The sequence below is a fragment of the Mastigoproctus giganteus genome, chromosome 4, assembly GCF_048544385.1.
Source record: "Mastigoproctus giganteus isolate SK-2022 chromosome 4, ASM4854438v1, whole genome shotgun sequence".
NCBI classification, from domain to species: Eukaryota; Metazoa; Arthropoda; class Arachnida; order Uropygi; family Thelyphonidae; genus Mastigoproctus; species Mastigoproctus giganteus.
Genome location: NC_143578.1, coordinates 38,460,514 through 38,477,053, shown reverse-complemented (window position 1 = coordinate 38,477,053; position 16,540 = coordinate 38,460,514). Strand labels below are relative to the sequence as shown.

General features: G+C 36.8%; 1 protein-coding gene across 1 annotated transcript in view; it reads right to left on the bottom strand.

Annotated features, from left to right (window-relative positions):
• Positions 1 to 16,540, bottom strand: part of r (carbamoyl-phosphate synthetase 2, aspartate transcarbamylase, and dihydroorotase rudimentary) — a 353,839-nt gene that overhangs the window by 186,095 nt on the left and 151,204 nt on the right. The window contains exons 17-18 of the mRNA XM_090372656.1: positions 12,881 to 13,018; positions 2,950 to 3,117 (exon numbers count right to left, since the gene is read on the bottom strand). Coding sequence (XP_090228782.1) covers positions 2,950 to 3,117; positions 12,881 to 13,018 — 306 coding nt within the window. The remainder of the gene's footprint in view (positions 1 to 2,949; positions 3,118 to 12,880; positions 13,019 to 16,540) is intronic.

Here is a 16,540-nt window from a genome sequence, read left to right as displayed (position 1 = left end):
AAGGAAGAGCAAAGCACAGCCAATGTAATCAATCTACACCAAACTAAATCCATCAGCAATGATAGATTGGAAACAGAAGACAATTGTCAAAATATATTAAAAACTGTATTAAAAGATTTTAGACTAGACTTCTTTATACATAACGAGGAATTTCGGTTATGAACCATGCTCACAAGATGTAAAGTGATCATATAAACAATATCCACTCTCTTATACTTTAAAATTAGTGCACCATGACAAGATTATTTTCATTAACCAATGTGAATCGCACTATTCACACATGCACGTAAAGGCCCATGAGTCCGAAATAGTGTATGGTCTCTGCACATTTATAGAATTACAGTTTAGTTTCATTTCAAGTGTTTCAGTGTTTCAGCTATTAGCAGTTTTATGCATTCATTTTGTGTATTAATTACTTTAGCCTCGTTAAAAAGAAAAATATGGTTCTCCTGGATGGCGTGAACAGAAAGTTCAGGTGCACCTGTCCTTTTTGCCTTCACAGATGCCTGGTGTTGTTGTAAATGCATCGAAAGATAATTTTGGGTAGAAACAATGTAAAAGGAGTTGCATTCCCCACAAACAATGTTATAGATTATATTGGTTTGCTCCATGCTAGAGATTGAGGTTGGTTTCCTCACCCTCAATATTGTCTGGAGTTTACTTGTCGGTTGTGCAACTATTTTAAATTCTGCATTTTTGAAAATGTTAATAAACTGTTCATACCATTGTTGTACATAAGGAACTTTAATAAAATATTTATGTGTAGTGCTCTTACTAAGAGGAACCAATTCGGATTTTTGTTTTGCATATCACTGAAAGTTCCTAATTATACCTAGTGTATATCCCCTGTTTAAAAATCTTGTTGTAAGTTCCCTGAGTTCGCCACAGAGTATCTTGTGTAGAACTATATCTGTATGCATTATAAAATTGGTTAAAAATGATACTCCTTTTATACGTAAAAGGGTGGTAGCTCAAATAATGCAAAAATGTTCTTGTATTAGTAGGTTTAAGGTATATTTTAAAGTGTATGTCATCGTTGACCCTTGTTAATGTAAAGTTAAGAAAATTTATAGAGTTCTCACTTGGTTTTTCCTTTTCCAAAGTGAATTTAAGTCTTGTGTGTATATTATTAAAAGAACTCATAAGATTATTTACATTGTTTTCGTGAGAAATAACAAGGATATCAATTAAGTACCTACCATAAAATGTTAACCTGGGAATAAATGGATTTAAATGCAATTGCTCAATAGAGTTAAGATAAATTTCAGCGACTACACCACTCAGGCTAAGTCCCACCGGAAGGCTAAAAATCTGTCTATAAATGTTTGATTGAAAATCAATGTAATTAGCCTCTATATGAAAACTGATTAAATGAAATATTTCAACTATAGGTAACTTGGTTTTATTTAGCATTATGGCATTAGTGTTAATCAAATCCCATAATGTGTCAAGCGAATATTTAACATCTACATTAGTATACAATGAAATAACATCAAGGGAAAACAACTTATCATCAAAGAAATATTTTTTATCTTTCTGCCAAAACCAGATGGTTCTATTGCCACTTCAGCTAAAGATAAAGCTGACCTGATAGTATCCTATTTTTCTTCCAACTCATGCATTGATGACCTTGGTAAACTACCTCCCACCATTCCCAGTACATTCCATTCAATGTACTCTATAGTTTTCCAGCAAAAGGATATCAGAAGAATTTTAAACATTCTAGATGCTAAGAAAGCTCCAGGTCCTGATGGTATTTCTCCACTTATTCTCAAAACCTGTGCTCCAGAACTTACTCCTGTTCTGTGTTGCCTTTTTTCACTTTCTTATTCCAGAGGTATTTTTCCATGGAAATTCTTCTTGGAAATTTGCTCATATCCAGCAATTCCTAAAAAAAAAAGTGATAAAATCCCTTCCATCCAGTTAGCATCCCACTGCACTTATTTCTATCCTTTCTGAGGTAATGGAGAAATCTATTAACTACCAACTCTTAAAATATCTAGAAACTTTCCATCTGATCAATAATCACCTGTATGGATTCTATCAGTGCCGATCTACTGGCTTATGTTACCCACCTATGGACAAATTCAATGGAAAAGTTTGGTGAAACTCAAGCAGTTGCTATTGATATTTCAAAGGCTTTTGATCATGTTTGGCATAAAGGTTTTCTAAATAAGTTTCCATCTTATGTTTTGCCAACTGTTTTTTTGTAATTGGGTATCCAATTTTCTCTCTGACTGCTCACTGTGAGTGATGGTTGATTTTCTGTCTTCTAACTTTTCCACTAATGCTGGTGTTCCCCAAGGTTCGATTCTTTCTCCCACTCTTTTCCTCTTGTATATGAATGATCTTCCATTGACCAGAAATCCTATCCATAGTTTTGCTGATGGTAGCACACTGTATTCCACTTTCCAGTTTAAAAATATCATCCACAAATATCCACTATGCTGATCTTCAGGTAATTCTCCAGTGGAGCAAAGGTAACATAGTTGATTTCAATCCTTCTAAAACTCTGTCCTGTCTTATATCTCAGTTAAAGGATTCTTTTGCTCCTATGCTTATCTTCGATGACACTTCAATTTCTAGACAAGATCAGATATTTCTGTTAGGGATTACCCTGACTTCAAATCTCTTTGGCATAAGCACATCACAAAATATTGCTTCCTTTGCATCTAAAAAACCGGGTTTTCTCTTTTGCTCTCAGCATCACTTTTCTTCCAAATAGTTGTTCACCCTGTACAAAATGACAATTAAGTATGGTTGAATCTGAAGTGAAACCTGTCAAGTGGCAATATATTTCTGGATAAATTTTTATTCCTTGATTTATTTACAAGTTAAGAAAATGCACAGTTGCTTAAACTTAAGGTACACTATATATATTTGTTAACCTTTATAAAAGAACAAAACCATAATTTTGCAAACATATAATTTTACAATGATCATACTTACATTAGATTTTAAACCTTCCATATATCGCTGATATTCAATAATATTTTTAAATTTATGCAAAAACCACAGGTCAATTTTTGTAAGATCATATAGTGTGTTCAAGTCATAACCAGCTCTTAATGCAGCTGCCAAAACAAACATTCTCTTGTCTGTTGGGCTTTCCAAGTCCTAATTAAAAAATATATAATAAATAAAACATGCAAACATTAGTATCACTTCATACAAGATTTACTTTTTATGGCTAAAATATTTATTTTTCTATTAAAAGTTGAACAATTGTAAACTATACTAAATAAATTTTTGTGCTTCAAATTGCTTAGCCATTTCATTTTAATGTTTAAACAAATTTCTTTTTTATATAATAAAATAAAAATACAAAAGTGAAACCTGCTTCAGATGTTTTTTAAAGAAAATAGGAAATTTGAACTTAAGCATAAAACCATCTTATGCAACTTATTGCAACTATTCGTGAAATATTCTTCCCTCCCCATGGAGTGAATTTGAACCTCAGAAGAATATTCTTATGCCAGTAATCAGTTACACTGGTCAACAAAATTGAACTTTTTTTTTTAAAAATCAAAGATGTAAACAATTTTTTATACCAGGTGTGCACTGATTTCAAATATGTTTTTGGTTTTTCCATAGCACTTGTAATTTTCATATGACTGCTGATACAATACAAGCTAATTACAACTTTTACAGTTTAACCCAATATATTTTATATACACAGTTAAAATAATACAGCACACTTGGAGCTGGTACTAACATTTGTGGCACCTGAGGGAAAACCTTGTAATGACGCCTAATTCACATCATATACAGGAGCTCCCCAGCTTATGTAATACTCGACTTAGGGAAATTCGACTTTACGTAAGTTTTTGCCAGCCAGTGCAAACTTAAAAAAATCGTGGAAATGTATTTTGCATCCCATAGGAATAAATGGATGTATCTTGAAAATATAGTATTATGAACCCAACAACACATTGTGTTTTTTTTTGGTAATTCGTCCCAAGACCTTAGAAGTTGAAATTTTCACTATATAACTAAGCCATTTATCTCTCTAAAAGGTCATTTTTATAATGGAAATTGCACTACACTTTCATCATCATATGTTCAATTAGTTTTGGATGATGTCTTTGTGATATTTTTCTATAACACATTTCTGGAGGTCACTACCATAAAACAATAAAAACAATTTGCACTTTCCAGTTTATTGGGTTTTTCTGAAAGCACAATCTATTATGAATGGTAGTACACTCTATCTTATTGGATTTGCGATAATACTAATACTGATACTTGGATTTCTGTGGGTTTTTACATTACAGTATTATTGTGAAATAAGTTCCCCTTCACTGAAATCTTCAATCATATAAAAAACATAATTAAATTTTCAGAATCTTCTCTTCATCCCTATTTACTTATTACAATAGTGAGAGGAAAGGGCCCAACGGAAAGTACAAATGCTGGCAGTGCTAGGAAACGAAACAAAATTGATTTAGAAATGAAGATGATTAATTAAGAAGTACAAAGCAGGACAAAGTCTCATCTATTGCACGAAATTAGGTCTTGCTGCTTCAACAGTGAATAATATTATTTTAAAGAACAGTGTATGTATAAAAGAACACATTAAAGGATCAATGCATTTAAGATCAAAAGTGATCACAAAACAGCATTCAGGTGCTATATTGAAGATGGAAAAGCAATTAATAATATGGATGGAAAATTAGATTCAGAAGCAAATGCCCCTGAATCTAATGGCCATTCAAGCAAAAGCAAGAAGTATTTATGAAGACATTAAGGATAAGTAAGGCAAACCCCAAGCCAAGTTCGTGGCAAGCACCAGGTGGTTTAATAGGTTCAAGCATCGCATTGTTTTCCAAAACATTAAAGTGTGTGGCGAAGCCACCAGTGCCAATTCTGCAGCTGCAGAGAAATTGTGATGCATTGGAAAAAACCCCTTCTAAATCTTCACAGCCCTCAACTTCTGCAGCAATGTATTTATCAACTAGAGAGTTAATTCTGACAATGATGCTTGAAAGGTAAAACTTGCTGATGTTATGCCTATCTCCTCTCTCTTTTTGTAATTTTATAATTTTGTACACTTTTGTAATTTTTCCTGTGCATGAGATAAAAAAATTGAATAAATAATTCTATTTACATGTTCATAGAACATTTCTTTTTTTCTTCAATCAAATTCAGCACGCATAATTGCGAGTGCTGCACAAGCATTTAGGGAAATTCGACTTACGTAGAGTTCCACAGAATGCAACCCTTACATGTCAGGGAGTGGCCGAATTAACACACATATATATGCAGTAGCACATCTATCAGCGCCTATTTTAGGTGCTGCCTGTGGCAAGTGCCTCACCTGTGCACCCCTAGTGCTGGTCCTGAGTACAATATTGTAAAAAAGACAAGTACAATTTTGTTTAGATAATTTCTTTTGGTAAATTGACCAGAATATATGGTACAACGTTCAGTGGTAGTCTGTCAACATATATTTGTTCCAAAAAGCATGGTAGCGATTTCCATCGATTTAATTTCTTGATGGAATCATTCCCCCTGCTTGTAACTCGCCATGCCAAGATTTTTGAAAAAGAAGTCTAAATGCAAATAAAAGAAATTAAGTTTCAGTGACAGAATCTATCCCATTTCTTTACATGCATTGAGCAGTTTTTGAACTCCATCTTTGTATGCAAACCTGTGGTTGCCCAAAAAAGTTTCTACAAAGCCGTTTGAAAGCCTGCCATGCTTTTAATTCTAATATACTGAGACATTTTTCAAGGCTTTCATCCTGCAGAAGCTTTCTAATTTGAGAACTCCCACAAAGATTCTCTCTTCCACTTTTGCAGCACTGGAAAATTCTCACCTAGATAAAGAAATCATCTCAAACTCATTTTAACCATCACTTTCACAAAACTCTTCACTGGGCCAAGTTTAACATGGAGAGGTGGAAGGAAAATCTTCATTAGATCCACTAACGGAACATACTGCATACTGGCTCATATGTGCCGAGACCAGTCACATCTGATGGAATGGGCTACAATAGAACAGCTGTCCCATAGATGTAGAAAACAACATTTTGTGAACTATCCTTGCATGCCCATTAACATACCAATGATTTTGAGGTCACTAAAGATATTCCATTGACTGCTGTATTGAACTGCTTTGAGTAGTGTCTTCATGTTATAGTGTGCAGTCTTTAGACGAACAGAGTGGGCAATGGGACTGGATGGATTCCCTTAGAACTCCCCTAATATCATGCCAGTAGCAGGGCAGACTGTTTACTGTAAGGATGTCACCAAACCTTGTTTTCATTTTTCAACAGTGAAAAACTTTGACCATTCTTCTTAATCAAGTGTTTCTGCTTTAATCTTAAGACAAGTTTAGCATTATCTTCATCAACCACACCTTCATCACATTCCATTTCATCTTCTAAAGAATCAGTCCATGATGTGGAGGTACTGCAACCGGCATGCTGTCATTTTGAGGGTTTGCTCTCATTGCTTAGAATTACATGCAACATTAAAAAAATAACAACCATCATTGTGGTAGTAGTAGTAGTAGTAGTAGTAGTGGCACTTGATGCAAGAAAGCAAGTGTAGGAGCTTATGCAGCATCAGCCAAAAAAAAAAAAAAAACACACCATTCCCTCCAAATGCCTGTCCAGTTCCTCCTTAAATTTATTCAAGCTATCAACTTCCACAACGACAGATGGAAGTTTGTTCCAGCAATTAACCACCCGCTGGCTAAAGGCAAATTTCCGCACATCTATTCTACATCTATCCTTTCTTAATTTGAACTTATGTCCCCGTAGGTTCGTATTCTGAACAAGTGGGAGGATCCCATCAGAATTCAGCGTGCTCAACCCATTCAAGGCCTTATAGACCTCAATCAGATCACCGCGCAGGTGCCTAGTTTCCAGCCACTGCAATTTGCAGAACTTAAGCCTCTCTTGGTAAGAGGATCCCTTCATTCCCCTCACCAATCGTGTTGCTCTTCTCTGTACACGCTCAAGCAAATCTACATCCTTCCTAAAATGAGGCCTCCAGACCTGTACGCAGTACTCAAGGCGTGGCCTGACCATTGCCTTATACAGAGGGACAATCACCTCCTTTTCCCTGCTAGCAAAATTCCTATATATCATTGACAAAACCCCATGACCTGCCCTAGCAGCCTGTCTACATTGCTCAGAAAACTTCATATCTGACTGCACAATTACTCCCAGGTCTTTTTCATTTTCTACCACCTTAAGTGTAGTACCACACAGTTGGTACGTTTCTCTGGGATTACTTCTACCCATATGCAGTACTTTGCATTTGTCAAGGTTAAACTTCAGTTGCCACTTCTTAGCCCATCTGCCCAAATTATCTAGATCCTGTTGCAGTAGCACACTGCCATTACTGTCATTAACAACCCTGCCAACCTTCGTGTCATCTGCAAACTTCGACATTAAGCCTGATATACCTTCATCAATATCATTGATAAATATACAAAACAACAGTGGACCCAACACCGAACCCTGTGGGACTCCACTAATAACATTAGTCCACGAAGAGCAGCACCCATTAATTACAACCCTCTGTCTTCTCCCACTTAACCATCCTTTTATCCATTGTAGCAACTTACCCTTAATACCATTCTGCTCCAATTTGTACAGTAGTCTTCCATGCGCAACAGTGTCAAAAGCTTTCCTGAAATCCAAGTATATGATATCAAAATTATTTTTTGCATCCAGTTCCTTTGTGACCACATCATAATAACCAATCAAATTTGTCAGACAAGACTTTCCCTTAACAAACCCATGCTGTGTCTGAATTATTGCTGCAGTCTTGTCTAGATGATCCTGCAATGCATCTTTAACCAGTGACTCCATTATTTTACCCGGAACAGAAGTTAAACTAACTGGTCTGTAATTATTCGTGTCACCCTTTGAACCTCCTTTGTGAATTGGGGATACATTTGCACATCTCCAGTCCGTGGGAACCTCCCCTGAATCCAAGGATGCTCTCATAATTATGGCTAAGGGTTTGCTTAGTTGCTTTGCCGCCTCCTTTAATATAACTGGATAGATCCCATCCGCCCCAGGTGCCTTTCTTATGTTTAACTTCAACAATTTCTCCTCCACTTTGCTCTCAGTTATTACAAAATCATTAAGCACACTGCTACAATTTGATAACCTTCTTCCATTTTCAAACTGTAATGATTCCTCACGTGTGAATGTAGATGCAAAATACTCATTCAGTTTGTTTGCTATCTGAGCAGGATCATCAACAGTCGAACCATCGATGTCAAGTGGACCAATCATATTCAGCCCCTTCCTTTTAGAGTTTATATAAGTAAAGAAATCCTTGCTGTTTTTCTTAGCATCTTTTGCCAAAGATTTCTCGTAATCCGCCTTTGCCTGCCGAACCTCCTTTGTGACCTGATTACAGACTAGCTTATATCTGCTACAGGCTTCTGCGTCGCCTGATAATTTATATGCATCCCATGCATTTTTCTTCTCTGTCACGAGTCTCATTAGTTCATTTGATAACCATTTAGGCCTAAACCTTGAACAATATTTCTTCATCGGTATGAAAAGTCTAGTAGCTTCCACGATTAATTCCTTGAATGCTTCCCACTTAGAATTTACTGTTTGTAACATCGTCAGTCGATCCCACTGTACAGAATTTAAAAACTGTCTGAGACCACTGTACTCCCCTTTACGGAAGCAAAAACCCTTTCCTTTACCCCTGACGGTAGTTACCTCTTTGAGTAAATCCCACTTCAGCACACTGTGATCACTGCCACCTAGTGGTTCCTTTATCTGCAAATTCTTAATACACGAATGATCACTGCTGATAACCAGATCAAGAGTATTACTTTCTCTGGTTGCCTCTCGAACATGCTGCTGCAGAAAACAATCATCCAATAAATCCACAAAAGTCTGACTAGTGTGTGAGTGACCAACCCACAAGTTCCAGTCAATATCTGGGAAGTTAAAATCCCCCATTATAAGACATTCTGATTTACTGGCCCACTCTATTTCTCTGTACAATTGTTCATTGTACTCATTAGGCCTATAACACACTCCTACTCTTATTTTTGCTTTTGCAGTGCTTATGTCACACCAAACTGACTCAACAGTGCACTGTCCATCTATATCAACTGGATGCACTTCTTTTGATTTTATGTTTTTCTTAATTAACAGCATAACACCTCCTCCCTTTCTGTCCTGTCTATCCTTTCTGTACACATTGTACTCCCCAAATTCCAGTTCTGCATTCCTTATATCTTTGTGACACCACGTCTCTGCTATCCCAACAATATCCGCCTTTGATGTCTTGACCAACACTTCAAATTCATCAAATTTATTTACTATACTTCTAGCATTGGTATACATGCAAGCATACATGCTCCTATGCCTATTCCTTGTTACCCTAACACATCCCATATACCCAACTATTCCAGGATGACTGCCATCCGTCCCTGAAACCCCCAACACCCCTCGCTCCAGGTCAAGAATCACCTTCACCTCTGCCTGCGGTTACTGTTAAACTATTAGTCTTTGTATCCCGCCAAGCTAGCAGTTTTCCGACCCACCTAACACTGCCTCGATAGCATCAGCAAATATTCTTGCACCCTTTCTATTTAAGTGTATCCCATCCCTGTAGAAGCAATCTCTCCTGTTAACAAGTACAGTCCAGGCTGAAAAAAATTCTACCCCTTGAGCCTTGCACAATCTTTCCAGGGCCGAATTGATCGACAAGGCTCTCATCATATACTCCCTCCTATCGTGTCTGGGCAGAATTGCAGACACTTTCAAATTCAACCCTAATTCTCGGCTTTTTTTCAACAGTGACCTGTACTTGTTGAGTAATTCTGCCGGTCTCCTACTCTTAATATCATTAGTGCCAACGTGTACAACTATATCACCTTTTGTGCCCTTGAAAGATGATATCCGCTCTACAACGTCATCAACCTTTGCCCCTGGCAGACATACCCTGGTCCTGTTCCACCTATCCTTTTTACATAGCATGTTCCCCGTTTCCCTGACAATAGAGTCACCAACAACTAATAGTTCCTGTGGGACCAGCGCATTCTGCCTTGGGGGTTGCCGCTGTGTTGCGTGATGACCAAGTGCAAGCTCTGGCGTTGATGTGGGCAGCTGAGAGCTTGATGGGCCCCTCAATTTATTTCCTTCGAGGGCATCCACCCTGTCCTTCAAACTCTCATATAGGCCCATAACAACGCTGAGTTGTCGCCTGATTTCCTTACACTCCTTACATCGCGCACACACAAAGACATCCCCCATGGCAATATCATGTTCCGTTCCAGAGAGTTCGGCAAACATTTCACAAGTTGCACATTTTTTTAGGCTGTGACGCGTTGGAGAATCGCCCCCCTCAGTTCTACCCCGAGTCACAACACTCCTGCCACTTTGTGCCCGTTGCTTTGCTGCTCTAGTTCGGGGCATGGTAGTTTAAATTAATAAAATCAATAAATTAAATGTCAGTAGTATTTGAATAGAAACTATGAAATAGAAACAGTGAAGCGTATTACTATATAATTATGCGTTAGAGCTACCTCAATTAAAAAATTTGAATTCCCTACAAAAACTTTGAATTCCCTATATACAAAAACAATGGCTACAAAAATCGAACAAAAATAACGGTTTTACCTATTCTGGCCTTCTGGCTCCATCCACATCACACATATTGTAAACAGTATCAACTTATTTTTTTATCAGTCATGTAATCCATTCAAACAAAAATAAGTACAAATAATGTGTAGTACCCACACCCTATTCTGGTCACCCACAGGATAGCCCAAGTATAACTAGTAAATTTTCCAAGTAGCCATCATGATAGTATGCTGTTAGGATTTAGTTAAGAATGGCACACATAAATTTGTTTGGGTGATTTTTACACTTTTAAGGAAATAACAATGTGCCTCAGTAATTACCTGAATTGTACTTGAAAGAATTTAAAATAAAATAATTAAATTATGAGATAACACACAGATTTATTTAATTAGATAAATATGAATGTATAAACAATAACAGTTCACTGAAGAGGTATGTAGGTGGTATAATCAATCTTATCATGTTCATGTAATTGGTCTCGTCACAAAAACTAGAAGAACTGGAGAAATCGCAGAAAAGAACTATGTAGTCCACATATTTTTGTAATCTGTTGTTGCACAATGATTGTGCAACAATAAATTACAAAAAGTGGCTTGCTTAGCCAAGTGAATATAAGAAAAAATTGGGTACGATTAACTTGAAAATAAAAATTTATAAAGATTCACCACCCAGGTAAAACAAAAAATAAATGATAGCTAACCATATACCTTTTTCCTGTTTTACACTTGCAAACCAAGTGTTGGTATTAGAAAAAAAAAAAAGGAAAATATTTTTTTCTGTAAAGACAGATGTCTCGTAAAGAGAGTTACCCTTTCGCCTATTTATGATACTTAGTACTATAGGTTTTAGTACCTTTTGTGTTTGGGATTTTCATTTAAAAAAAAAAAAAAAAGCTACCTTGGTACTGCACTACTACAAACAGTAATTTCCTAAATAATAAGTAGGGAAGTGCTATTTGATGCAATGCAACTCATTGTGAAGGCATGCTTCAGTACAGCATACTCCATACTCAAATAAGTAACACTTCTCTATCTTATTTATTTATTTGGGGTGGCATTATACCAAGGCAATTCATGGTAAAGGTGGAAAGTGCACTGTGAGAAATCCATGCCATTACAGAGGAAGAGAAGAACTTGTGTTCTCCTTTTATATATAATATAAACCTTGGTTTTTAAGTCTAGAATAGGCAAAAGACATATGTCTATAAAGCATTCATAGGTAGGTAGGGCATGTCTTGCAAGTTGGTTACTCCATATTACTCTTTTAGTCTGTCTTGACAATATTGTGTGGACTGCTAAGCCACCATGCAGGTAGGTAATGTCAATTATGTAAACAACCAATACTCAAATAAATAACTTAATTTTTGGGATCAATCTGAACTTCTCAGGCAGGATACCATCTTAAAGGGGTTCCACTGTGTTGATAAGAAGTTCTCTAAACACATGGGATTTTTTTCTACAGAATTGCACTAAAGCAATGCTGGTAAATATTAAACACTGTTCTTTCATCCATTTCTGTATGCCATGAAAATAATAATACTACAGGCTTTCTGCAACACTGATTATGAATAAATCTTCTAATGAAGCCAAAACATAATAATTAAACCATAAAAATAAAGTGAGATAAAGTACTGAAATGTAATGAAACTATAAAATATAATAAAGACAAAAATATAAAAATCTGCCACAGAAATCTTTCAAATACCACCCGTACTCTTCACCAACTTGAAACTTGCACGAAAATTGCAAGGTATATAAGAAAGCGGAAGCATGTAGTAAGAGACAAAACAAGTTAGGGAGCAGGGTACCCTCTCATATGCCTCTGTCATAATAGTTGTGCAAAATCAGAAATATGCTTTGATAATAGTGTGGATACTATGGAATAAACTAGTGAATGTATTAAATGTTACTAGCTGTGATTCATTTTCAGGAGGAATTAAAAATACATGGTAACAATGAAGGGGTGGGAACATATATGAAAGATCCAGTGATAACATTTATTTTCATCTCCCCCTTGTATATTAAAGGTGTATCCCGGGTGGCAAAAAAACACCTGGGATAGATTTTGATATAATTCAGGTGTTTGAAATTTGTTACTAAACTCTCAGATTTTCATCACCCAACAGAGTTAAACTGCAGTATATTAAATGTGCATCAATATTAACTTTATAAATTCAAATAATGATGCAGGTATGCATATTAAAGTAAAAATAAGGTAGTTTTCTCATTAGACACCCAAATTACTGCATCAGAATATATATAGGAGGAAATAACAAATTACTAAAAATAAATATTAAATTACTACCTCTTCACTGACAGGTTTAAGATATGGATCAAAACCAGTGACATTCTCATCCACCATCCTCAAAGCTTTCTGAAATGCTTCCTCAAAAGTACGACCAATAGCCATCACTTCTCCAACACTTTTCATGGAACTGCCAATCTAAGAGAAGGAAGCAAATATCTTGTAAAACAAAAAGATATAAAAATAATTTTTTACAGTTTTAACAGGAAATCAAAGGAAAAAAAGAAATGTTTGGTTTATTTCAAGCTCTTAAATAAATTTTAAGCATTGAATCTAAGAATCATGAGGAAAGAAATAATTTTTCCTTAGGAAAGAAGGATTATTCTGATATAAAAAGTGCTTTTTTTTTATATGTATATTTTAATGACCTTTTCATCATTGAAGGAAGCAAATCTCCTCCTGGATCACCTCCCCAAATTATTACAAAAATATCGAAATAATTAAAAAACACTGTCATCCTGTTGACAGTGTTTTTTAATTATTTTGATGGTATGGAACTCCTGTTTTGTAATGCAGGGTAATACTTTTTGCAATTCAGCTTGAATCTCAGTGATGTCTTAGAATCTTTGTCTTTTTTAATTGGATTTTCATTTTAGTAATTAATGATGCAAGCACATGATGCAAGAAAGCAAGCTTATATACCATCAGCCAAAAAAAACATCATCAAATTTCACCCATCCACTCGCTCCAAATGTTTGTCTAGTTCTGCCTTGAATCTATTTATGCTATCAACTTCTACAACGACAGATGAAAGTTTGTTCCAGCAATCAACCACACGCTGGCTAAAGACAAACTTCCAAACATCCATCCTACAACTGCCTTTCCTCAAATTGAATTTATGCCCTCCTGGGCAATTATTCTAAGTAAGTGGAAGAATCCCATCAGCACTCTTCAAACCATTCAAGGCTTTATACACCTCAATCAGATCACATAACAGGTGCCTAGTCTACAGACACTGTAATTTTCAAAACTTAAGCCTTTCTTCGTAAGAGCAACCCTTTGTTCCATTCACTAATCTTGTTGCCCTTCTCTGCACTCTTTCCAGCAGCTCTACATCCTTCCTAAAATGAGGCCTCCAGACCTGTATACAGTACTCAAGGTGTGGCCTGACCATTTCCTTATACAAAGGGATAATCACCTCCTTACCCCTACTAGAAAAATTCCTGTATATCATTGACAAGACACCATGAGCTACTCTTGCAGACTGTCTGCATTGCTCAGAAAACTTCATATCTGCCTGCACAATTATCCCTAGGTCCTTTTCATTCTCTACCACTGTCAGTGTAGTACCACACAGTTCATACATTACTCTGGGGTTACTGCTTCACATACACTGTACTTTACATTTGTCAATGTTAAACTTCATATGCCACCTCCCAGCCCATCTGCTCAAATTTACTAGATCCTGTTGCGGCAGCATACTGTCATTAGTGTCATTAACAAACCTGACAACCTTCGTATCATCTGCAAACTTGGACATTAAGCCTGATATACCATCATCAGTATCATTAATAAATACAGAAAACAACAATGGACCCAACACTGAACCCTGAGGGACTCCACTAATAACATTAGTCCACGAAGAGCAGTGTCCATTGATTACCACTCTGTCTTCTCCCACTCAACCATCCCTTTATCCATTGTAGCAATTTGCCTCCAATTCCACACTGGCTCCAATTTGTGCAGCAGTCTACCAGGTCCAATAGTATCAAAAGCTTTTCTAAGATTCAAATATATGATATCAAAGTTATTCCCTGCATCCAGTTCCTTTGTGACTACATCATAGTATCCAATCAAACTGGTCAGACAAGATTTCCCCTTAACAAAACCATACTGTATCCGAGCTATAACTGAAGTCTTGTCTAGATGATCCTGCAGTGCTTCTTTAACCAGTGACTCCATTAATTTTCCAGGAACAGAAGTTAAACTCACAGGTCTATAATTACCTGTGTCAGCCTTTGATCCTCCTTGTGAATTGGGGTCACATTTGCACATCTCCAGTCCATGGGTACCTCCCCTGAGTCCAAAGAAGCTCTCATAATTATGGCTAAGGGTTTGCTTACTTCCTTTGCTGCCTCCTTTAATATAACTGGATAGATCCCATCCACTCCAGGTGCCATTCTTATGTTTATCTTCAATCCTCCACTTTGCTCTCAGTTATTACAAAATCATCTAGCTCACTGCCAGAGTTTAATTCACCTCTAGCATTCCCCTCCCTGAATAACTCCTCATGTGTGAATGTAGATACAAAATACTCATTTAGTTTGTTAGCTATCTGAGCAGGATCATCAACGGTTGAACGATTGATATCAAGTAGAACAATCTGATTCATCTCCTTCCTTCTAGAGTTTAAATAAGTAAAGAACTCTTTGCTGTTTTTCTTTGCATCCTTTGCCAAAGATTTCTCGTAATCTGCCTTTGCCTGCCTAACCTCCTTTGTGACTTGGTTACAGATCAGCTTATATCTATCATAGGATTTCGTGTCACCAATTAATTTATATGTATCATATGCATTTTTCTTCTCTGCCACATCTCATTAGTCCATCTGACATCCATTTAGGCCTAAACCATGAACAATATTTCTTAGTTGATATGAAAAGCCTAGTAGCTTCCAGGATTAATTCTTTGAATGTTTCCCGTTTTGAATTTGCTGTTGGTAAAAATTAGGCCTATAGCACACTCCTACTCTCAATTCTGATTTTCCAGTGCTTATGTCTCACCAATCTGACTCGACACTACACTGTCCAGCCATGTCGACTGGCTGTACTTTCTTGGATTTTGTGTTTCAAAACGAACAGCATAACCCCTCGACCCTTGCTCTCCTGCCTATCTTTCTTGCACACATTGTACTCCCCAAATTCCCTTCCTGCATTCCTTATATCTGTGTGACACCACATCTCTGAAATCCCAACAATATCTGCCTTTGATGTTTTGACCAACACCTCAAATTCATCAAATTTAATTACCAAACTCCTAGCATTGGTGTACACGCAAGTATACATGCACCTGTTCCTATTCTTACTTACCCTAACACAGTCCATGTGTTTACTTGTACTGCAATGACTCCCAGCAGTCTCTGAAATCCACTGCATCTTGTTTTCCAGGCTGTTGCTCATTCCAATAGAAGCAGTACAAGAATCACTTTCACCGCTGCCAGCGGCTACTGTTAATCTATTAGTCCGTACATCCCCTCAAGCTAGCAGTTTTCCAACCCACCTAACACTGCCTCGATAGCATCAGCAAATATTCTTGCACCCTTTCTATTTACGTGTATCCCATCCCTGTAGAAGCAGTCTCTCCTGTTAACAAGCACAGACCAGGCTGAGACAATTTCTACCCCCTGAGCCTTGCACAATCTCTCCAGTGCCGAATTGATCAACAAGGCTCTCATCATATTATCTCCCTCCTATCGTGTCTGGGCAGAATTGCAGACACTTTCAAATTCAACCCTAATTCGTGGCTTTTTTTCAACAGTAACCTGTACTTGTTCAGTAATTAGCCCGGTCTCCTACTCTTAATATCATTAGTGCCAACGTGTACAACAATACCACCTTTCGTGCCCTTCAAAGATGATATCTGCTCTATAACGTCATCTACCTTTGTCCCTAGTCCTGTTCCACCTATCCTTTTTGCACAATATGTTCCCTGTTTACCGTACAA